The sequence below is a fragment of the Helianthus annuus genome, chromosome 11 (genome assembly GCF_002127325.2).
Source record: "Helianthus annuus cultivar XRQ/B chromosome 11, HanXRQr2.0-SUNRISE, whole genome shotgun sequence".
Taxonomy (NCBI): Eukaryota; Viridiplantae; Streptophyta; class Magnoliopsida; order Asterales; family Asteraceae; genus Helianthus; species Helianthus annuus.
Genome location: NC_035443.2, coordinates 127,947,265 through 127,973,703, shown reverse-complemented (window position 1 = coordinate 127,973,703; position 26,439 = coordinate 127,947,265). Strand labels below are relative to the sequence as shown.

Sequence of the window (26,439 nt, the reverse complement as noted above, 5' to 3'; positions counted from 1 at the left end):
GACAAACGACAAAGTATAATACTTCAACTCATTTATCGACTTATCGACAAACGACAAAGTATAATACTTCAACTCATTTATCGAATTATTGACAAACGACAAAGTATAACCCAATGTGGGCGGCACTTAGACATTCTTTGGATATATTGATCACTCGGAAAATGAATCGTAATAGCGATTGAGTGATTATTGGTTAGAACACCGACGTATAGAGAGAAGAAGAAGCGAAATGAGCAAAGAAAAATGAATCCTAAGCTTCTTATTTATAGCAAGCAAGCAGGCACCTCAATTCCTTCGATGTGGGATTCAAGTGACGTGCTTGCTAGCTATCTTGACGTGCTAGCTAGCTAGCTTAGTTATATTAATTCAGCTGCTTAACTCGTTTTTCTTGTATAACTTTTAAAATATGACGTTTTATAAAACGGCGAATATGTCAATAGAACGAGCATATTTTTATCTACGTTTTAACCTAAGTTTCATTAAAAACGGAGTAAGGAAAAAAAATAATATATTTTATTATTAATATTAAACGTTCTTATACGACCTCATATATATCTATTTTTAATAGACCTTACTTAGCTTAATTAATCTTGTTAGCTTAATTAATATTGATTAACTGATTAATTAATCATACTAAACTTAATTAGGGTTTCCTTATTGCATAATTATCATACTAAATATTAATTTTAGTGAGGGTTGTTACAGTTATCAGTAGTTTCACAAACCTAAAAATATAACTCCATTTAGGATATCTGATGAGTATAGACTTGTATCAAAATAATTTTATGAAGATATTCTATCCTTAAACCCTTGTATTACACGGATCTAATAACATTAGAAGTGCTTTCAAAGCATAGAAGTAAACCGGTTTTCAAGTATCGGATTAACCTATTCTTTACCATTTTTTATTATTATAATATAAAATAATAATTTATTTAATAGATGTTTTAAACATATAGTAAAAAAACCATTTAAAAGAATAACGTTGTCACAAAGACATTATTTGAAATTCTTTATTATATGTAGAATTGTTACGAATAACTAATTATATATTACAGATAAGTCAAAAGTAAATGATCAATATCTAAATAAACAATAAAACATTTATTAATATTAGTTGTTAAGGAATTTTTTTATTGTTTTTTTCAGTCTATTAACTATACTAAAATCAAAACCAACTTATGGCACTTATCATGAACATAGGCTTATTATTGTCTCTTGGCAATGTAATATCACTCATTTATGTGTTTTAAGCAACAAAACCATTCTCAATCACAAATTCTCTTACATAGTTAGATATAAATAGCTTACCACTTTATATTCAAACCAAGAATAGAAACATTATTTATGGTATACAAAATTAATTCTTTTTGTTGATATTACCATTTACCGTGTGTTTATTATTCATAACTTATTCATAATTCATAATAAATAAATAAATAACATATGTATAGAAAAACTGGTTGGTTGATTTTCATCTTCAAAATATGTATCTCCTAATGAACAATAATATATGTGTAATGTTATCGATTCCTTATACATGTTGACGAATACAAAATAAATAATAAACTCTATTTTTGTAAGTAGTTTTCGAAGAACCATTTAGGTAAATAGTTTTTCAATCAATACTATATTAAAAAATTATAGTTTGACATCAAATTGAATTTACTCAAACTCTATTGTCATTAATTCTAATCAAATCGGATTTGCTCGAATTCGAACTGAACTTAAGTAGTTTTTTATTTTATTTAATTCGAACATGATTCGACTTATTTTGATTAATACCCCTAAAAGGGGGATAGCTTGCAACAATTAAAGATTCTTATTCTATAACTTCTTTTCTTTAACCGGGTGCACAAGAATTCCGTATTTTCGAAATTGGGATATAAATATATCCATCGCTCACATTCATTGCAATCGACTTCCACAATCAAACAATACGAAATTGGCATATAAATATATCCATTTGCTCACCTCCATTGTCATCGACTTCAACAATCAGGCAACTGAACAAGAAGGTCTCAGGTTCTTCTATTCAGGTTTGCTCTCTCAAGTTCTTACACGACTACAAATTACATATCAAATTTATTTATGTGTTTGGGTTTAAGTATAAACGGGTTGTGTCAGTTTATGGTCGTATCCGCAAACATGTTTAGTTAGAGTGACGTGTGTGTTTGCATGTTTGACCCCGTGTTAATTTTATAACTATTTTTTGTTTTATTAAGATGGATAGTTTATGAAAAAAACTAAAAAGATATATAGAGAAATGATCTTTTGGCCGTTTAGCAAAAGAGAGAGATCATCATCAAGTTGAATATAATATAGTTTTTATGCATTATTTTACATGCATTTATTTACATTATTTTGGTAAAGTTTATTATTTTTTCAGAAAAAGAAAATAAAGCTTTAGGTTAATGGATCGTATTCGTGTAGAAACCTTGTGTGTGGTTGGTGGTTTGTGACACTAAAATTCGTGTCATGTTAGGGTTTATGTTAAGTTTGACCAACCATTTTATAAACACGACCTTTTAACGCCCCTACTTATAGAACATGCTTCTATAGAAATTTTTAGCTAAATTGGTTTAATAGTTAAACGTAAGAATTAGGCATTTATCATTAAAGTTTCATTAACTTGAGGGATTATTCTCTCAGAACTTTTAATGGTAGGTATTGGTGTTATTTGTTAGGGCACCGGCTCAGTTCATTACAGTACCGACACTCGGTATAATAATTCAAAAAGAGAACTACAGACTAAAGTCGTAATATGCCCAAAGGCTATCCCGACATTTTACATCGATCGAAAATCATAATAATGAATATCAGTATTGGTTCCGATAATACCCATACAAGTACCAATATTGTTCATATCCTTGTCACATATTATTACAAGTACCAATAACAATAACGAATACCTTCTGATAATACCTATACAAGTACAAATTGGTTCCGAAAACCATAATGCTGACACATACCTAACAGGGAATTCTATTGTAATATATTACTAATAATATTGTTACAAGATAAGTAAAACGCAACATCACTACCCAACCGCCGAGTAGACAATGCACCCTGGTCCCCGTTGAAGAAATTGATCGGTCAGAGAAAGAACAATACACGACCCTGATTCTGGGGAAATCCCTTGGCACGACTCTTTAATTTATTTATCGAACAGAAAAAAAAAACTGAATACAAAATATTAACCCTTCATAAATTGTATACAATGATATAACTCGACTTTATATCCAAAAATAATGAAATACCAACATCGATAATTATCTCCTGATAATTATTTACTAATTCAATTTGGCTTGTGGGTGATTGAAGTTTTCCTTTCAAAAAAAAATTAATTTGGCTGATTAACGTAAGTTACGTTGGCTGACTCAAAACATTAATTAAAACAAACTTACTAAAACATTTCCAAAAAAAAAAATCAAAATTAATCCAACAATCATCCCATGAAATCTCAAAAACGTTTTGGGCTTGGGGCGACAAAAATAAATAGGCCCTGTATAATTTAAACAAAATAATCATATATAAAAAACCAAAATATAACAATAATTGTTCTCACAATTGTAACAATACCTAATGGTCCTAACCCTAGTAAATTACAACTGGATAGGCGACAATCACTTATAAAATATCAAAATATTAAACATACAATCAAACATCCAATGATACCCAAGTCCTAGGGTATTACAACCGCAAAGGTGAAAAAACTCATAAAATATCACCATATACTTTCAATTATAAACAAACAAACATGAGTATACCGTATACATGACAAATTACAACATCAGAACAAACCTCAATTCCAGACGAGATTGCGTTGACGGTCAATCTTCTGGTGGCCGCCGGAACGTATGTGAAGACGTGAAATTAGCTTGAGATGGTGATTTGTAACGCTGCTCGAAACCCTTTGATCGCTGGACATTATGTAATTGACACCTTATATAATTTTCCGCTGGTCGTGGTTTCGCTAGTTTGCTTCTGTGTGACAATATGTACCGTAATGGAAAAATTACATATATCCCCTTATTTTCAATTCTAGGTACATATTTACCCAACCTAAATTTTAAATTATATATATATACCACTCTTGGGTCTGCATATATTAGAAAGTTTATTTGGATAGAAATGCTATGAAGTAATCCTGACCATCTATTAACTAATCAAGTGCTAAGATTAAATAAGTGAGATTGAACAAAAATAAGAAGGCACGTGGTTTCATTTGAGGGTATTCTAGTCTATTCAAGTCAAGAGTTTCTCTTTCCTCCAATTCCCACCATTTTTAAAACGTTAATAACTTTTTTCATACGGCATTATTTTTTTTATAAAAATTGCAACATAAAACGGGCTTTTTTTATCTTTAAAACGAGCACACTATTGCTATACTTTTGAAAAAAAAAAGTTTTCGATAACCCAGATGCCTAAAACGCAATGGACAAAAAAAAAAAACAAAACAAAAAACTTTTTTTCTAAAACGCAATAGAATAAAAACAAAAATAAAGTGTTCTTTCTAAAACGCAATGGAAAAAAACACAAAAGAAAATGTTTTTTTTTTTTTCTAAAACGCAATGGACTAAAAATACAAGAGAAAGTGTTCTTTCTAAAACACAATGGACAAAAAACACAAAAGAATGATTTTTTTTTATAAAACGCAATGGACTAAAAACACAAAAGAAATTGTTCCTTATAAAACGCAATGGACTAAAACACAAAAGAAAAGTGTTTTTTTTTTCTAAAACGCAATGGATTAAACACACATAAAAATGTGTTTTTCCTAAAACGCAATAGACAAAAAACACAAAAGAAAGTGTTTAATTTTTTTCTAAAACGCAATGAACTAAAAACACATAAAATTGGGTTTTACCTAAAACGCAATGGACTAAAAACACTTCAAAATGTGTTTTTCTAAAACGCATTAGACGAAAAAACACATAAAAATGTGTTTTTTTTCCCTAAAACGCAATAGACAAAAACACAAAAGTATTTTTTCTTAAACGCAATGGACTAAAAACACATAAAACGTGTTTTACCTAAAACGCAATGGATTAAAAACACAATAAAATATGTTGTTTCTAAAACGCAATACACTAAAAATACAAAAAAAAGTGTTTTTTCATTCCTTGTAAAGCGCAATGACTCAATTTAAAAAACCCAGATTGTAAAAATGCAATTCAAAATTTTCTTACATAGATTGAAGCCGATTTCTTTATATTTCTTCAATGATTGACAAAATTTGAATGCTAGAAACACTTATCAGCAATCGAATCGAACGAATCGAGTGATTTGCTTCAAAATCACGGGAAAAAATGAGATATTGTATGAAAGTAAACCGGGTTTCTTTAAAAAAGTTGAACAACACGTTGATTGGATGTCTCAATCATTGATTGGTGACAAAAATCGCACTACAATGTAGTGATTATTGAGATAGAAAGTGAAGGAAAGGTTCAAGATGGTGGGTTTTGAAGTTACAGGGAGAGAAGAAGGGAGAAGATTGGATAAAACTGAATAAAATACACTTCTCCTTTATTTTTAAATTTTGCCACATGTCATAATCCTATAATTTCCTATCGTTCCTAGCCAAACTAAACTTTCTATTTGATTCTCTCCCTCCCTGGATCAGGATGTACTAGAAATTTTTTTTTGGCTAGAAAGTAATCTTGACCATCAATTGATTAATCAAGTACTGGGATTAAATGGATATAATTGATAAAAAAGGAGGCGCGCGAGTTTGTGTAGAGGTATTCTAGTCAATTCAAAGCAATAGTTTTTCTCTCTTCCATTTCCCCCCGTTTTTTAAATGTTAATAACTCTTTCATAGGACATTATTTTTTTTATACAAATTACACCAAAAAACGAGCGTTTTTTTATCTTTAAAATGAGTATACTATTGCTATATTTAAAAAAAATCAGAAACCCAGATGCTTAAAACGCAATTGACAAAAAGTATAGAAAATGACTTTTTTTCTAAAACGCAATTAACAAAAACACAAAGAAATACCTTGTTTCTAAAACGCAATAGACAAAAAACACAAAAAAAATGTGTTATTTGTAAAACGCAATAGCTGAAAAACACAAAGAAATGTTTTTTTTTAAATACAATGGCTAGAAAACACAATTAAATGTATTATTTCTAAAATGCAATGGCCAGAAAACACAAAAACTGTCTTTTTCTAAAACACAATGGCCAGAAAACACAAAAATGTCTTTTTTCTAAAACGCAATGGCCAGAAAACACCTTATTTCTAAAACGCAATGACAGAAAACAAAAAGAAATGTCTTTTTCGTAAAACGCAATGGCAAAAAAAACACAAAAAAGTGTCTTTTTTTAAAACGTAATGGCCAGAAAACACTAAAAAATGTATTTTTTCTAAAATGGAATGGACTAAAAACACATAAAATATGTTTTACCTAAAACGCAATTGACTAAAACACAATAAAATGTGTTGTTTCTAAAACGCAATAGACTGAAAATACAAAAAAAAAAATGTTTATTTCATTCCTTTGTAAAATGCAATGAATCAATTAAAAAACCCAGATTGTAAAAATGCAATTCAAAATTTTCTTACATAGATCGAAGTCGATTTTTTCAGATTTCTTGATGAAATTTGAATGCTAGAAACACTTATCAGCGATCGAATCGAACGAATCGAGTGATTCGCTTCAAAATCACGGGAAAAAATATGATATTGTATAAAATTAAACTGGGTTTCTTTAAAAAAGTTGAGGAACACGTTGATTGGGTATTTGAATCATTGATTGATGACGAAAATTGCACTATAATGTAGTGATTATTGAGATAGAAAGTGAAGAAAAGCTTGAAGATGGTAGGTTTTGAAAATGGTGGGTTTTGAAGTTACATGGAGAGAAAAAGGAAGAAGATTGGATAAAATTGACTAAAATACCCTTCCCTTTATTTTTAAATTTTGGCACATGTTATAATCTTATTACTTCCTATTATTCCTAACAAAATTAAACTTCTTATTTGATCCTCTCCCATGTATATAATTCTCTCATGTAATTGACACTTCTCTTTTTTTTCTCGCTCACAATGTTCTATCACAATTCAAGGGCCCAACATTCCCACAGACCAACCATTCTCATTCTCATTCTCAACATATACAAAAACAACTTGATTACGTCATCAAGTAATAGGAGTGTCAAGTGGTTGGCCCTTTTGGGCGGCCACTTTGATTTTTTGTTTTTTTTTTTCTTTTTTTATATAATAGTTATCTATAGGTGATGCCAAATTACAATTTTATCCCAGGTGTAAAATTACGATTTCACCCTCGATTCAAAATAAAATTTTGCTTTTGCCCCTTGCTTAAATTTACGATTTTGTCCTCAATTAAAAAATACAATTTTACCCCAAGTTCAAAATAAAAATATGCTTTTGCCCTCAGCTAGAGTCCTGCCAAGTTACGATTTGGTTCCCAGTTTAAAATTAGGATTTTGCCCCCAGCTAAAAATTACGATTTCGCCCGTAGCTAAAATATTACGATTTTGCCCCCATTTCAAAATAAAAAAATGGTTTTGCCCTCAGTTAAAAATATTATTTTACCTCCATTTTAAAATTGCGATTTTACCTCCGCTAAAAATTGCAAGCTTGCCATCAGTTTTTTTCCTTTGGCAAAACCATGGGTATTGCTTTATTTTTCTTTGTTGACTTAATTTTGTTTTTATTCATGCCAAACAGCTGCCTAGCACTCGCTAATTGGTCCTGACAAATTATTGTTTTGCCCCCAACTCTAAGTTACACGCTTGTCATCGTTTTAGTTAATTTTTTTATCATAACTATGGTACTGTTTTCTTTAATTAGTTAACCTGATGTGTCTTTTTTTATATCGTTAGGTAGCATGTACAACTAACCGACATAAAGGCGTACATGTTATTAACCTAAGAAATACTCGGTTTAGTGCCCCGCAACGTGGGCGGCGCATAACTCTAGCTGCCTAACACTGGCTCATTAGTCCTGAAAAATTACAGTTTTGTCCTGAGCCAAAAACTACGGTCTTATCGTTTTTTTTCATAGCAAAATTATAGTAGTCTTTTTTTAATTGATTGAGAATTATTCGGCCATTGCCCCGCAACGCGGGCGGAGCATCTACTAGTTATAATTATTAATTAGGTTAGAATAATAATGGCACAACATAGAATATATAATGTATAAAAAATTTATATCTAGGCCCTTTGAAATTTTGGGCCTTGGTCCATCGCCCTACAGGCTCACACTAATCACCGGCCTTGAGACGTATGATGAAGTTGTCACGATGAGAACGCCAGGAGCTTAGAGGATGGAGAATGTAATAATATACAAATTTTATTTGTAATGGTTCAGATTCGAGAAATTTCCATATTAGTCTTGAAGTTCCTTGAACTCAAGAAAACTCTATAACCTCTATCCTTGATCTAGCTATAATTTTGGGCCTGGGTCCATCACCCTATATGCTAACACTAATCACCGGCCTTGAGAAGTATGATGAAGTTTCCACGATGAGAACGTCGGGAGCTTAGATTTAGATGGGGGAGAATGTAATAATATACAAATATAATTTGTAACGGTTCGGATTCGATAAATTTCCACATTAGTCTTGATGTTCCTTGATCGCTAGAAAACTCTATAACCTCCATCCTTGATCAAGCTAAAAGAAAACTGTGAAGTATTCAACGAACGCCCTTAGAATTTATTTTTTTACAACAATTTCATACACCTAAATACCACCTAACTTTGCACTTGCTTTGTACGGGACAAACACCGTACTATTAGACCGCTACATCTAAATACCACCTAACCTTGCACTTGATTTGTACGGGACAAACACCGTACCATTAGACCACTAGGTATTCAATTGCCGTTAGAATATTTAAAAAAACCTTATTAATACTTAGAAGTTCTAAAGGTTGAACCTGAGACATATGATGTTTTATATACACATAATACGAAAATATAAAATAAGAACGCATGTAAAACGACTAAAAGATGCAATTAGAAACCATGTGGATTTTTTTATTGTAAATAACATTGCATGTGAAAACATTTAACTATATATCGTGTTTGTTTTTCAGAGATATGCCTGTGGATAAAAGCTCTTTGTCAACTGAGGTCCAACATGACGAGCCCGCACAAACTGCCAACACTTCGATCGACAATCCAGATATTAAAAAGAACGATGTTGTAGCAACAAATGATAACCATGATAAATCACCCCAAGAACCCCTTCAAACAACCACTTTAGATGCAAACAAAAATGATAATACCTCTACACCTAAACTTGAAGCCACAACCAATGAACCGGATAAAGCTTCCACAACTCCTTTCATTGATCCATCTTTGGATCCGCCTGCCCCAAGAGCATCGCCTAGTAGTGAAAACAATTCATCATCACTTGATGCTCAACCAACCACCACCCCTGAAAAATCCACCACTAAGATACCCGATTCAGACGCAAACAAGCAATCTACTTCAATCCCGGCCAATGACCATGACTCAGATGCTAACAAGCAAGCTACCCATGACTCATCGAAAAGTTCCACCACTATAGATCCAACCGCAAATCAAAATTCTAACCCGGCTAATCAAACCAATCCTCAGATAGCCAATAGTGACGCTATGCAAGCCGCAAATCAGACTACCCAGCAACCCAACAATGAACCTTCTAGCTCTCAGATCCCTGATTCTGATGCCAACAAGCAAGTCAACACGGTCGCCACTGATGACTCATCTAAAATTTCCAGCACTGACCCACAAACAGATAACGACACTAAGCAAGCCACAAATCAGAGTACCAAAACTGCCAGCACTGACCCACAAACCAGTAAGGATAACCAAGGGAGTCCATTACCAACTGATGAACCTTCTACCTCCGCTGATACTAATGCCAACAAACAAGCCAAGTCGGTCGCCACTGATGACTCTCCTAGCAGTTCCAAGACTATGGCTACAACTTCCAGTCAAGATCCTAACTCGGCTGGTCAAACTAATCCTCCGAAAACGGATAGTGACACGAAGCAAGCCACAGAACAGAGTACCAACACTGTCAGCACGGACCCAGAAACAGACAAGAAGGATCCCTCAAGTGAGAAGGCCCCTCAATTGGATCAACTTGAAAACTTGATACGTCAAGAACTAGATATTGTTAAGAAAAATTATCCTAAACTTGGAGAACATGGGAAAAAAATACAGGATAGAGCCGACAATGTCTCTGATCGATTAAAAAAGGTAAAAGACGAATCTTATGGCATAAAAGAGCTAAAAACTCTCAAGAAAACCGTTACCAAATTGAAGCTTGAGATTCCGCCAAGGTACATGACATATGAAGACGACGAGAAACAAAAGAAGCAGAAATTCGGTGTTGAAAGTAGTGACAACATTTCCACTATGTTGCAAATGAAGATGCCTCGATTACATGACGAACTCTTCAACAAAAGTCCTGTTTGTAATACTATACATCTACGTTTTAACAAACTCAAACCTGTATTAAAGCTTTGTTTGCTATGTTTTACGGTGTTCCCGGAAAACGCAATCATAAGTAGAAGGTCAATGATTTATTGGTGGATCGGAGAAGGGCTTATTCCCGAAGAAGATGATAGTGTTGAGGAGGAAGCCAATAAAATCTTCAAAGAGCTTATGGACATGGATTTCATTGAGCCTGAGACTAAACGTTCTCGTCCTTATGTGGCCAATTGCAAAATGAACCCACTGATTCGTGCTGCATTGGTTATGATCGCAGACAAGGTAAAGTTCTTTGATTTTGATAAGTACGGGAACCCAAAAGATTTTGGTAAATTTGATGAGATTGAAAGCCCAGAAGATATGGCAGCTATCTATCCACTTGGTGAACCAACAGAGTTTTTTATTTTCTATAATAAAGATAGGGAACCCATATTAAAACCAGAGATCACTGATTCGTGTCAATTCGCGCAACTTCCTCAATCAAAGCTAGTAGATCCCGTTAATCGTAACGGGGACAAGATTGATCCAACAAAAAAGTTCTATCTTTACGAAAGAAGGAAGCTCACCACAAAGTCTTATAAGGCATGTTTGATGGGTAGTGGGCTATCCAAAGGTATGCCTTGGGAAAACCTTCATATGATGTTTAATGTTAAGGACGTAATTCTTGAGTACAAGAAGGAATGGTTTTTACGAATGAAAAACATCAACGTTCTCTTTTTAGGAAAGTGGCAAAGCTCGGCTACCCACCATATTGAGGTCGAGGAGTTTGATTTTTCAAAGAGCTTGGACAATATGAACAATGTGCGGTTCTTTAGTCTTCATGGAGTTTCAAGGATTTCCGAGCTTCCAGATTCTATCTCAAAACTCAAAACCCTTCGTATTCTCGACCTTAGAGCTTGCCATAATCTTGAGGAAATTCCAGGAACCATTGGTTTACTCAAGTGTTTAACACATTTGGATATGTCTGAATGTTACTTGCTAAGGAAAATACCAAAAGAGATTTCATCTCTTGAATCTCTTCAAGTCCTTAAAGGGTTTGTAGTTGTCGAATTTCCAGATAGAAACATGTGTACCCTCAATGATTTAAGGAAACTGGAACACTTGAGAAAGCTTAGCATGTACACACATATGAAAAACTTCCCTCAAGAAACGCATCTTGAAGCCTTACAAAATCTTTTAGCTCTTAGTAAACTAACAATCTTGTGGGGTGGGCATGAGCCGACGTCTGATACAAGCAAGGAGAAACAAGATGTTGTAAATGAAAAGCAGAATATGGGATCCAGAGTTAAGAGATGTATGCCAAAGAGGCCAAAATGGGTACAAGGGAATTTGAGAAGACAGAATGCTTTCAATAATTCAACATTGGGTTCACGACTTGAAAAACTTGACCTCAAGTGCTTCCCACACCGTGAGACACCGAATTGGCTAACTGCAGCCAACCTTCAGGGGTTAAGAAAACTATATATTCGTGGTGGACATTTCTCGGACCTTGGTCAAAATATGGACATGCTTGAGTGGGATGATTCACCTACCCTGCCCAAAGAAAGATGGAATGTTGAAACATTGCGATTGAAGTACTTGGAGGAACTGAATATGGAATGGAGAGAATTGCAGAATCTGTTTCCGAAACTGAAGACTTTAGAGAAAGTTAAGTGCCCGAGGCTGACGCTCTTTCCTTGCAACGAGCAAGGAGTCTGGAAGAAAGGATCATCGACCACCTGATACAGTTCTTGATTACAAGTTCTAAGGAATAGGTTCAAACACCTATGGTATTCTTTATTTAATAAGTTCGTATGTTTGGATTGATGTTTACATACATCATTATGTATGTAATTTGTGTTTGTTATGTTTGTCAGAATAAGAATAAATGTGTGTTTATCAGTTATGACATATGTGTTCCGTTTCTCAAAATGAATGAAATATTGTTTGATAACAGACTTGAAATTGATCGGGAACAGATGAAACTAGCTTTGCACCAAGGATGTAAAAACCGTAATTTGGACAATCAATGTAAAAACATAAATAAGTAAATAATAAGGTTAGACTGTGGGGTATGGGGCATGGCTTGGCTTGGCTGAAAACGCCCAAGCCACCACCCCAGGTGAGCTTGGGTTTGGGCGTGGCCCAAGGGGCGGGAGTTTAAAGCCGGGCGTGGGGCAGGCTAGCGATCCTATGTGGCCGGCTCCTATTCGCTTGTTGGCTAGGTCATAGCGGGGCATTTAAATTTCAAAATCTAACCGTTTGGCCAAGCCAAGCGGTTCACCCAACCCAACAGTCAACCACCCGGCTATATATATAATCCCAACCCCACCGGCTACCCCAACCCAAACAAACTTGTTGGCTGTCCACCGCCACCCCAACCCACTTGATCGAACCCGCTACCCAAACACACTTGATCGATGGCCTCTTGGACACACGAAGAAGAGATAGCTCTCGTCATGAGCGTCGTTGACACAATGAAGGGTCGACAACCCGGTGAAACGCGTTATTGGCCGGAAGCTTTTGCTAGCTACCGACATAACGTCGGAAACGACCTGCACAACTTAAACGCGTGCCAACATAAATGGCGCGAGCTACGGCCGAAGCTTGATCATTTCAAAGCCTACTACGAAGCCGTTCCGAGCGGTGAGTTAAGCCACGAGGACCGGGTGGCGGTGGCGAACGTTGAGTTTCGGGGCAAGGAGCGAAAGTCGTTCGACAAGCTCGCTCTTTTTGAAATTTACCTAACGCTCTAGGTTTTTTTTTAATCCTTTTTAGGTTTTTTTTTGTAATTTTTATGAATTTTGTAATTTTTAAGAATTTAATAAAATTTTAGGCTTTTTTTTAATGTTGTGTGTAATTTTTTAATTTTTTGTTTTTTTTTAATAAACTGCCAAGCCACGCGGTTCACCCACGCTCCGGCATACCCCACAGACATGTCACAAGACGGGGGGAGGGGGGGCTCGAACTCCACATGTCAACTCATGCCCCCAACCCCGTCCCACCATAGCCATGGTCTTATAAACAATAGTCATGGACAAAATTTAAAATAATACGCATTTAGGAATATGGTTAGAATTATTATTGAATTTGGTGATTAAACAATAAGAGCATTTGAGAATTTCAAAAAATGTAATAAGTTCGTAAAAAAACACATAAAATGGTGTAAATTTGGTGGTGTGATTTTGTGAGAAGCTTCAAAGAAAATGTATGTGAGATATATAGGAGAGACTGAGTCGATTCAACCATTTTAGAGGCTTAAAGCGAAACTAAAACTTGAAGCCCTATGGTTAGAATTATTATTGAATTTGGTGATTAAACAATAAGAGTATTTGAGAATTTCAAAAAATGTAATAGGTTCGTAAAAAACACATAAAATGGTGTAAATTTGGTGGTGTGATTTTGTGAGAAGCTTCAAAGAAAATGTATGTGAGATATATAGGAGAGACTGAGTCGATTCAACTATTTTGAAGGCTTAAAGCGAAACTAAAACTTGAAGCCCTTTTTTTGGATTTCAACTTTGAGTCTTCATTTAACACGTAAATTAATAAGATTAAACTTATATATGGAACTTATATAACGTCTCTTGAATTTATAAACTAAGTGTTTTAATTTGTCAAATAAAGTTTTTAAATACAATTGTCTTAAACTTATAGCAAATGAAAAACCCGAGAAAACTATGAGTATGTCTTTATTCAATATGACTAGATATGAGTAAACTTAGAGATATTTATTCAATATGACTAGATATGAGGAAATTTAGAGGTATTTAGAGACTTTTAATTTACTTTATCAAAATCGCTTAACCTAAATATGTTAGATTTTACGAGGATTATATAGATTTAACCGGCTACACTTTACATATTTAAATTCTTTAATATTTGATACATTTGTTATAGTTTTTTTCTTTAAAATCAAAACCGTAAAAATTCATGTCAAAACAAACAATATTTTAATATTTGTAAAATAGTTCATGGGTGGGATCAAATGCTTCAACAGATGTTAAGACAACAGTGGTTGAGACACCAGTTGTTTCAACAATTGTTAGTCAATTCACTGATTCCACCCAATTTCAATTTCCATCACAATCAATCCTTACACCTATAGCACATTATCCTTCACAATCTCCTACTCCAAAATCTGTTTACACCAAAAAAAGAAAATTTATGGTGCATGAAGAAGAAAATGATGAAAAAGATATACCTACACCTATTCCCTTAGCATCTACTCCATTCATTCAAACCAATCATACTCCATTCATTCCACCGCCATCACCAAAAACCAACCCAACCAAACATCCACCCGCTGGTTACATTCCACGAAACATTCCATTAGCAGTACAATTCTCTCTGGAACTGCTCACAGTTCAAGATGAAATGAAACAATTTTAGACAGAGGATGATCCATCTAAAAGAACCTTCCCATCTCTTCATGGCTTCAGAACTCCAAAGAATATTGATGAATATCTGAAGTTGAAAACCAAACAAGCATAATATCAGGCAAAAGAGGATAGTAAAGGGCTAGGAGACAGCAACTTACAAAGTCGTATGCAACATGGGATTAGTAAAGTCAGGAAGTTAGAAGACTTTGCTAGAGACCTTAGTAAGAAAATGTCAAATCTGCCACCAAATGCTGAGCTTCAAAAGACATTGAGGGATGATATCTTGAACATCATCACGGAGACAAAGCCCTATAAAGCCTACAGGTCTGATTTCAAAGACTGGCCTCTTGAAGCTCTTAAGGAGGAAGTTGATAGAATTGAAAAGATGAAAAATGATCTTCAAATGCGAAAATCTGCTCCCAACTCGAAATAATACAAGAAGGTTGATGTAGATGAAGCTTTAAGGTATAAAAGAAAGAGAGCAGAACTTGTATCAGCTAATGTGACACCTGTGTCACCGCGACCATCAAACAAATACCAAGCTGATGAAATATCGTATTTCATACTTGGGATCTTGTATAAATATGTGTATCTATTGCACATATCAATTCTGGTTCAATTTCAAACTTTACATCGCTTTCTGGAGAATTATACGCAACCTGGTGCGAAAACGTACTCAGTTTAATGCGACAAATACTCCAGGACATCAACATATACTTAACATACCTTAAATAACCTTTACATAACTTAGAAATAAGTTTTGAAGGCTTTGGTATGGCAAAAACAAGTTAATTCGCTTACAGGGACTAAACTTGACAAACTACGAAAGTATGCCAATTTGAACTATAACGAACATTCCGGAACATGTCCATAAGTTAAACATACCATAAATATCCTTTACATAGCTTAGAAATAGGCTTTGAGAGGTTTGGTATGCTAAAACAAACTTTTGGATCATTCAGGGACTAAAAGTGTCAAAAAGTGCACAAGTTTGCACTTTCGCGCATAACTTACGTTCTGAATACATCCGGACATCCAAAAATTTATGTAAGCATCCTAATATTATTCCTTAGTGTTTGGCATGAGAAAAATCCATACGTCGCGTCATTCGGATCATTTTTCGCGCTTATGCGCATTCTGTTGTAATTAACCGAACATCGCGATCGTACGGCCAAACGAGCCAATATCCGACATATTTCTGAGCATGTTTCATGTCCACAATGCTTAGGCATCATTTTAGGGCCTTAAAGTTGGCTTTACGGGCCTTAGAAGTGTCGGAAAGGGCTTAAATACGCAACAGGGACCAAAACTGCCATTTTTGAAAGTATGTGCAGATCAGACAGGCCCAGGCGGCCCGCCTGAGTTTTGGCAGATCCTGATGCGGGCCGCATGGCCCCTTCAGTAACAGAATTTTGTCTTTCTTGCACAACTTGGCCTTTCAAACAACCCAAAGGGCAATGCCCTTTCACCAAATCAGGAGCCAAGGGTCACATTAAGCCACCACAACTTTGTGACAAGTGTACGGCTTGGATCGTGGCACGATATTCAAGAAACGATCCTAACGGCTCTACTTTTCCTATAAATACCCCCCCTTTGGTGTAAAACCCACAAAAATCTGATCAAAATGCTCTAAGTCGATGCCATTGCTTCATACCTGAGCTCTTTGATCTAGATTAGCATTCGGGGACCCTCCGTAAGTATTCTTTCGTTCTTTTATTCGCTTTTCGAGTCCGAAAGTCAACGTTTTGTTGACTTTCTGCGTTGACCAGCCTATGGTCAACACGAAGTTCGTTGGAACTTCATAACGTGAGCGTGATCACGATGGTTATAGTCCATGGCGACTATACCTACTGATTTCCACGTTATCTAGGCTCAGTGACGAGTCGTAGTTTCGGCCAAAACGCGCATTCTTGCGTATTTTGTAACCAAACTACTCATGAGCATCAAAGCCGTTTGTTTTGATGCCAAACCTTTTTTCTAAACTTAGTTAAGCATGTTCTAACATGCTTAGCTCGTCACTTTTAGTATAGTGCTTATATAGGGTCGTAAGGTAAGCGATCTAAACCATCGCTTATACTTTCGAACCCGACCCATTTGGTCGATCATTAGGATCCGACCAAACACATTAGGTGACCATAGCTATAACCTTCCGAGGTTATACCTTGTGGTCACGATGTTAGGCGTTCCAAACGCGTTCTACGCGAACGACGCGTTAAGGTAGCATAAGCTACCTAAACGGGTCGTGATGGGTCGCAAGCACTTAGGTTAGGTTTCATTTTAGTATGTAGGCTTTGTTAAACCATATTACACGAGTCTTCATACTCGTTTGGTTTACGAACCCGCATACTATCCGATCCTTTCGATTTGGTCCGGTATATTAATATAGCTACCTATTAGGTGCCGTTTGATATCCCGTGATCTCTAGCATTGTGTGATTATTACATAAGGAATTCAAAGCAATCTCAGGTGAGTACATTGAACCCCTCTTTTACTGTTTTCCAAACTGTTTTGGGGTGAAACGCATGTGCCTACTTGTTACTTTCATGCTTTCCGGTTTTCACATCATATACTTGCTATGTTCGATAGTACATATATAGTACATGATTTCATTGTGTTCATGCTATGTATGCCCATTGTGTGCGTACCTAGTACATGGTTTTACATTACATTACATGCTATGTATGCCCATTGTGTGCGTACTTAGTACATTGCCTTACATTACATGCTATGTATGCCCATTGTGTGCGTACTTAGTACATTGCTTTACATTACATGCTATGTATGCCCATTGTGTGCGTACTTTGTACATTGTTTTACATTGCATTTCTGTTGCATATGCTCATCCAGCATATGAACACATTATGCTACATTTTGAATCGTTGTGACCATTTGACTATGTGAACCGTCTAAACCCGTTTGATTATATGAACCGTTTGTAACCACTGAACTGTGTGAACCAGTTGTATCCGTTGACATGATTTACATTTGACAATAGACATTTGACTATACATAAACATTTCCACAATTGCTAAACATTTCATCTTGATGGTTTGGTTTGAGTAAGTGATTAAGTAACGAGGCGTGTGTAATATGATACAAGCATGGTGGATACGCCGCTGGTACTTCCTATATATAAGTGTTTGTATGGTATTACATATCGTAGCGTTATTTGAATCATTTCAATTTGAGACATATGACGTTTTATACAAATAACACACTTTTCACGAGACATTGTTTTACAAACGACTTATCTTATACAAACACATTTTACATGGTTATCCGTTTAACCATACAGTGTTCTCTTATTTATACATATCATCTGATCTTATCGTTTTTCAAATGATTTACAAGACAAAGCAAATTACAAGGTTCATGACTAAACATTTTCTCAAACATAAGTCATGAATTCCGTTTTCACAAAACCAATGTATCTCACAGGCATTTTTATGCTGACGTACCTATTTTCACATGTGTTTTCAGGAAATGATGCATAGGACTTATCAAGACATACTTAGGCGGACCTGTGCCTTAGTGACTTAAAACGAGACAAGAACTAGTTAATTCATGTTATGTACTCTTTGGTTCTTGTTTAAACAATGTATACTTTCATATTTGATCAATAAAACAAAACTTCAATTGCCATGGATTTGAAACAATTGATTATGTTACAATACTCCCCGACGTTTCCGCCACGTTTTGTATGTTCCACGTGGTCGGGGTGTGACAAAAAAGTTGGTATTAGAGCCAATGGTTATAGGGAATTAGGTTATTAGTAATACTTTGACCTAGACTATAACCTTCCTAGGAACCTAACGCGAGTTTACTTGCGTTTAGTCACAAAACAATACCGTCACCTATCCTTAGGCGACAACCACAACAAGAACATAAATTTCAAAATCGCTTTGAAAACTAATCATCTGTTCTAGGATGATTGATTACTAGGTTTTAAACCATCCGTTATAAGGTTTTGAACCCCTTTGAATTTTCAAAAATCTCGTCATGGTTTTGGGTCCTAAATAGTGTGAACACGTGCGAACTGGAAGAGTGAATGCCTGTACCCTGGGATTTCTGTCTAAGGTTAGAGTGTTCGTACAAATCCACATAATCGGACCAGTCACTCTTACCTGGGAACTCTTGGGGTGAGTGTCTACTTATAGGCGAGCATGTCTTCGCGATGCACTATGAGGATCTATTTGCTTTGACTCAGCCTTGGTGTTGTTTGTTTGCTTCATGGATTCAAACAAATAACCCTCAACCATGATTATGGCCGGTAATTGCAACATCCTATTCTTACCCAATGCCATTTCATTGTTTTCTTTCTTTTCTCTCATTTAGAATGCCTCCTCGACGCGAAAACCAGATAGCGACTGCAGAACTGGCAGAGATCATTGCGCAGCAAATGGCTGCTCAATTCCCAAACCTCTTTGCTCAATGGAACCAAGCCAACAACAACAATGCCCCCTGCAACTTCAAGACGTTCAACTCGGCTAAACCATCAAAGTTTTCTGGGTCTCAAGGAGCGACTGCACTTCTGCAATGGTTCGAGAGTTTAGAGAACACCTTCAGACATGTTCTATGTCCAAGCGAGCGAAAGGTAGAATTCGCATCTAGCGTCTTTTAGAAACGAGCATTGACATGGTGGAATGGTGTGATGAGAGATAGGGGTGCCGATGTGGCACTGGCTCAAACATGGCAAGAGCTTCGAGCTCTGATGATGAAGGAATTCTGTCCTCGTCATGAGATCAGGGCCTTGGAAACGGAGTTCGACGATCTTAAGCAAGTTAGCGGTGAGCATCGAGCCTACACGGATCGTTATGAGGAGTTAAGTTTGTTATGCCCGGATAGGGTTACACCTTTGGATAAGGCAATCGAAAAGTACATTGATGGCCTCCCTGACTCAATACAAGACATTGTGACTGGTAGCAACCCTACTACAGTTAGACAGGCCATTGAGCTATCTGCAACCTTGACTGAATCAAAGATCAGGAAAGGTAAACTTTTCCGAAAAGGTGACAAGAAACTGGTCGGGGAATCGAACCCAATCGAGGAATCAAAGACCATGGATGAATAGACTGAATCCCCTAAGAAGTCAAAGAAGCGGAAGGCTTCTCAGAACTTCGCCGTGGTCGCTCACAATGGTCAAGCCGTCCCCAACTAACCAGCTCAACCCCCTGCTAGAAAACCATACAATGGAACAGCACCCTTGTGCAACCAATGTAGCCTCCATCATCACGTCAACGTACAGTGCCGCAAATGCCAAACTTGTGGGCTTATAGGCCACACAGCAAGAGTCTGCCCAGCTGCAGCTACGCCAAACCAAGCTGGCAACAATCCTGCTCAAGGTCGTTTTCTACCAGGCTCTTGTTTCAACTGTGGCGAGATGGGTCATTTCCGAAGAAATTGCCCAAGGCTTGCTAATGCAAATCCAGCACAGGGATAAGTATCTGACTGACTAGAAGACAACATCGTTTAGAAATAATCACGTCTTATGTATTATTTTCTTTTGTTGTCAAGGTCCAAGAAACAGTTGTTATCGTTGTTTATAAATAAATCTTTTATTTACATTGCAATGTATTTCTGTGGTTGCATGTATAAACGACATATCCCTTACAATACTGACAATCAAGAAACCGTATTCCTTGAAGAACAAACTACCCCCAAAATTCTCCCATTCTATGACCTCTTGCGTCTTCCACAAAATTCCTAAGAACCCGTTTATTCTAAGGAAACGAAGTACAAAGCGCAAGTTACAACATGAGACAAATACCCAAGGTACCACTATAAATCCTTAATAGGGTACCTAAGGATTTCCCGTAAGTCCTAAATTGTTGCATACCTTAATTCGAATGTGGTGATTCCTTGTAATCAAAAATCGAATTTTGGGAGATCTTCCTATCTTCTCAGATAGATTCCAGTGAACATTGAGACCCGTCGACTGGTTTCCATATCTGTGTTCAATCAATAACAAGTTAATAACAAATTATAATCAAGTTAAACAATTATGTGACCTTGTGCTTATGTGTTCCCTTATGTGTTGTTGTGTGATCCAAATTATGTTATCCAAATCTTCGTAGAATCTTACATATCCTTGTACAAGAGATTCATAGTAGGATACCCAAAGGTATTACTTAAAATCCTCAATGGACTTCTATGTTACAGTTAAGTCCCTTGGATTATAAAGTACTACTTAATAATTAGACCCCTTGAGTGGTCTAGTTAAACAGATTGATCCAAAAACCTGGCTAGGGATATCATGTGATGATATAGCTGAAAGGACTCCTTGGTGGCCTAACTAAGAGGATCCCCTGTCGATCTAATTAAAAGGACCCGATGGAAGTCTAGTCACCCTCATCACAAGTTTGATATCCTTCCCCAAAAACATTACAAAACAAAATGTGCGGACTGTGCAAGGGATTACGTAATTATGGATGCATACATAATTATGGAATTTAGTGCATAGAAATCACAGCAAGTTCTGTCATGTGTCTAGAGTTAACCCTATTCATTTCCGACTCTGATGAAGCAACCGTTGAAAATGACTCCGTTAGTTCATTTTCGTTTCTGACGATTTATCCGTTGGGGAAATGAATATCCGTTGTGAAATCCTTCATTTCTAACTCTGATGAAGCAACCGTTGAAAATGACTCCGTTAGTTCATTTTCGTTTCTGACGATTTATCCGTTGGGGAAATGAATATCCGTTGTGAAATCCTTCATTTCCAACTCTGATGAAGCAACCGTTGAAAATGACTCCGTTAGTTCATTTTCGTTTCTGACGATTTATCCATTGGGGAAATGAATATCCGTTGTGTAATCCCTCATTTCCAACTCTGAGGAAGCAACCATTGAAAATGACTCCGTTAGTTCATTTTCGTTTCTGAAGAATTACCCGTTGAGGAAATGAATATCCGTTGTGTAATCCTTCATTTCCAACTCTGATGAAGCAACCGTTGAAAATGACTCCGTTAGTTCATCTCCGTTTCTGATGATTTATCCGTTGGGGAAATGAATATCTGTTGTATAATCCCTCATTTCCAACTCTGAGGAAGAAACCATTGAAAATGACTCCGTCTGTTCATTTCGTTTCTGAAGAATGACCGTTAAAGGAAATGACAGGACATTACATTGCATATCGCTGATGGTTATTTGGCAGAATCACAAATAGACTCCTACGAATAAATTTCGGGACAAAATTTCCTAAAGTAGGGGAGACTGTGACACCTGTGTCACCGCGACCATCAAACAAATACCAAGCCGATGAAATATCATATTTCATACTTGGGATCTTGTATAAATATGTGTATCTATTGCACATATCAATTCTGGTTCAATTTCAAACTTTACATCGCTTTCTGGAGAATTATACGCAACCTGGTGCGAAAACGTACTCAGTTTAATGCGACAAATACTCCGGGACATCAACATATACTTAACATACCTTAAATAACCTTTACATAACTTAGAAATAAGTTTTGAAGGCTTTGGTATGGCAAAAACAAGTTAATTCGCTTACAGGGACTAAACTTGACAAACTACGAAAGTATGCCAATTTGAACTATAACGAACATTCCGGAACATGTCCATAAGTTAAACATACCATAAATATCCTTTATATAGCTTAGAAATAGGCTTTGAGAGGTTTGGTATGCTAAAACAAACTTTTGGATCATTCAGGGACTAAAAGTGACAAAAAGTGCACAAGTTTGCACTTTCGCGCATAACTTACGTTCTGAATACATCCGGACATCCAAAAATTTATGTAAGCATCCTAATATTATGCCTTAGTGTTTGGCATGAGAAAAATCCATTCGTCGCGTCATTCGGATAATTTTTCGCGCTTATGCGCATTCCATCGTAATTAACCGAACATCGCGATCGTACGGCCAAACGAGCCAACATCCGACATATTTCTGAGCATGTTTCATGTCCACAATGTTTAGGCATCATTTTAGGGCCTTAAAGTTGGCTTTACGGGCCTTAGAAGTGTCGGAAATGGCTTAAATACGCAACAGGGACCAAAACTGCCATTTTTGAAAGTATGTGCAGATCAGACAGGCCCAGGCGGCCCGCCTGAGTTTTGGCAGATCCTGATGCGGGCCGCATGGCCCCTTCAGTAACAGAATTTTGTCTTTCTTGCACAACTTGGCCTTTCAAACAACCCAAAGGGCAATGCCTTTTCACCAAATCAGGAGCCAAGGGTCACATTAAGCCACCACAACTTTGTGACAAGTGTACGGCTTGGATCATGGCACGATATTCAAGAAACGATCCTAACGGCTCTACTTTTCCTATAAATACCCCCCCCCCTTTGGTGTAAAACCCACAAAAATCTGATCAAAATGCTCTAAGTCGATGCCATTGCTTCATACCTGAGCTCTTTGATCTAGATTAGCATTCGGGGACCCTCCGTAAGTATTCTTTCGTTCTTTTATTAACTTTTCGAGTCCGGAAGTCAACGTTTTGTTGACTTTCTGCGTTGACCAGCCTATGGTCAACACGAAGTTCGTTGGAACTGCATAACGTGAGCGTGATCACGATGGTTATAGTCCATGGCGACTATACCTACTGATTTCCACGTTATCTAGGCTCAGTGACGAGTCGTAGTTTCGGCCAAAACGCGCATTCTTGCGTATTTTGTAACCAAACTACTCATGAGCATCAAAGCCGTTTGTTTTGATGCCAAACCTTTTTTCTAAACTTAGTTAAGCATGTTCTAACATGCTTAGCTCGTCACTTTTAGTATAGTGCTTATATAGGGTCGTAAGGTAAGCGATCTAAACCATCGCTTATACTTTCGAACCCGACCCATTTGGTCGATCATTAGGATCCGACCAAACACATTAGGTGACCATAGCTATAACCTTCCGAGGTTATACCTTGTGGTCACGATGTTAGGCGTTCCAAACGCGTTCTACGCGAACGACGCGTTAAGGTAGCATAAGCTACCTAAACGGGTCGTGATGGGTCGCAAGCACTTAGGTTAGGTTTCATTTTAGTATGTAGGCTTTGTTAAACCATATTACACGAGTCTTCATACTCGTTTGGTTTACGAACCCGCATACTATCCGATCCTTTCGATTTGGTCCGGTATATTAATATAGCTACCTATTAGGTGCCGTTTGATATCCCGTGATCTCTAGCATTGTGTGATTATTACACAAGGAATTCAAAGCAATCTCAGGTGAGTACATTGAACCCCTCTTTTACTGTTTTCCAAACTGTTTTGGGGTGAAACGCATGTGCCTACTTGTTACTTTCATGCTTTCCGGTTTTCACATCATATACTTGCTATGTTTGATAGTACATATATAGTACATGATTTCATTGTGTTCATGCTATGTATGCCCATTGTGTGCGTACCTAGTACATGGTTTTACATTACATTACATGCTATGTATGCCCATTGTGTGCGTACTTAGTACATTGCCTTACATTACATGCTATGTATGCCCATTGTGTGCGTACTTAGTACATTGCTTTACATTACATGCTATGTATGCCCATTGTGTGCGTACTTAGTACATTGTTTTACATTGCATTTCTGTTGCATATGCTCATCCAGCATATGAACACATTATGCTACATTTTGAACCGTTGTGACCATTTGACTATGTGAACCGTCTAAACCCGTTTGATTATATGAACCGTTTGTAACCATTGAACCGTGTGAACCAGTTGTATCCGTTGACATGATTTACATTTGACAATAGACATTTGACTATACATAAACATTTCCACAATTGCTAAACATTTCATCTTGATGGTTTGGTTTGAGTAAGTGATTAAGTAACGAGGCGTGTGTAATATAATACAAGCATGGTGGATACGCCGCTGGTACTTCCTATATATAAGTGTTTGTATGGTATTACATATCGTAGCGTTATTTGAATCATTTCAATTTGAGACATATGACGTTTTATACAAATAACACACTTTTCACGAGACATTGTTTTACAAACGACTTATCTTATACAAACACATTTTACATGGTTATCCGTTTAACCATACAGTGTTCTCTTATTTATACATATCATCTGATCTTATCGTTTTTCAAATGATTTACAAGACAAAGCAAATTACAAGGTTCATGACTAAACATTTTCTCAAACATAAGTCATGAATTCCGTTTTCACAAAACCAATGTATCTCACAGGCATTTTTATGCTGATGTACCTATTTTCACATGTGTTTTCAGGAAATGATGCATAGGACTTATCAAGACATACTTAGGCGGACCTGTGCCTTAGTGACTTAAAACGAGACAAGAACTAGTTAATTCATGTTATGTACTCTTTGGTTCTTGTTTAAACAATGTATACTTTCATATTTGATCAATAAAACGAAACTTCAATTGCCATGGATTTGAAACAATTGATTCTGTTACAACACTCCCCGACGTTTCCGCCACGTTTTGTATGTTCCACGTGGTCGGGGTGTGACAGCTAATTATGGGACTGCTAGATCCATTGCAAGATGGTCTAAGCAGAATATTGATTCTACTTACAAAAAGTTAGAAGAGCTGAGAAAGACAGATCCATTAGTGCCTCAGAAGCGAGTATACAATGATGAAACCATTGTTAGACCTCAGCAGACCCTTCCCTCTAAAAAGCTGTTCTCATCAGCAGATGTATTCATCAGTGCCTTGAACCAAAGAAAAAGGCAACAACTGATTGATGAGGAAGATGAAAAGAGAGAAGAAGAAATTAGGAAAGAGGCTTTCAGAAATCAATTAGATTTTGGAATGGATGAGGCTTCCTTGCAACTTCAAGCTCAAGTTACTGCAACTATTCAAAGGTTGGCAAGCAGACCTCAATCCCCTAACTCATCAAAAATAAAACTTTTCCCAAGAAACCCATTAGACCCAAAAATACTAAAGTGCAAGTCTGACAAAAAGACCCACGTATTGACTCTGCTCAAGTCTAATGGTAGAGTTGAATATATATCAAGGGATGATGCACTAGGTCTGAGTGCAGGTGACCTCCAAGATCTTATGAACCTTCAACTTCAAAGGGATGAAGATGACAACGACTCCTTGGATTTTGAGCTCCAGTTTAAAGGGCAAATCAGGGAAAGGTTGATGAGAGAATAAAGATCAAAATAAGGAAGTATTTTCGCATCATCTGTTCTAGGGGGAGATTGTTGGCCCATGAAATCCTTCCTTGAAGAATAGATGATACAAAAGCCAAAATTGGTTCTCAACAGTTGATCCACATTAAGCAGTGTTTGAACTTAATTCCCTCCAATGGCAGTGGCTTCTAACAACTGATGATCCTAAAGATTGTTATGCACAAAGACTGTTCTATCAAAGCCCTGTTGATTACAAAGACTGTTAAGGCCTATCAACTGCTGATGTCAAAGTGTTGTTGAAGACAAAGTACTGCTGAAATCAAAGGCCTGATCAACCTAAGAGGAAAGCACTGCTCAGACTCATCAGTGATTGCTTCATTAGTGCTTAGTATAGTTTATCAATGTAACAGTGTTTTGTAGCACCAGTGTTTAGAGGTTGTTATAATTGTTAGCTGTCACTGTCTAGGTAACGTCAGCAAAGATGCTCAGTGGTTAGGATTTGTACTATAAATAGACAGTGCCTGTACTATTCTATTGAGCTCTTTTGCACACACACT

General features: G+C 36.4%; 1 protein-coding gene across 1 annotated transcript; it reads left to right on the top strand.

The window, feature by feature from the left end:
* The first annotated feature begins 1,923 nt into the window (after positions 1-1,923).
* LOC110890525 lies at positions 1,924-12,367 on the top strand. The gene is made up of 2 exons (XM_022138150.2): positions 1,924-2,039; positions 9,070-12,367. Exon 2 carries the CDS (start codon positions 9,074-9,076, stop codon positions 12,176-12,178), a length of 3,105 nt encoding a protein of 1,034 aa, XP_021993842.1. The 5' UTR covers positions 1,924-2,039; positions 9,070-9,073; the 3' UTR covers positions 12,179-12,367.
* Positions 12,368-26,439: the final 14,072 nt, after the last annotated feature.

Coding starts and splice junctions, on each gene's coding strand:
- LOC110890525 (XM_022138150.2), top strand. CDS start 9,074: ATGCCTGTGGATAAAAGCTCTTTGTCAACTGAGGTCCAACATGACGAG.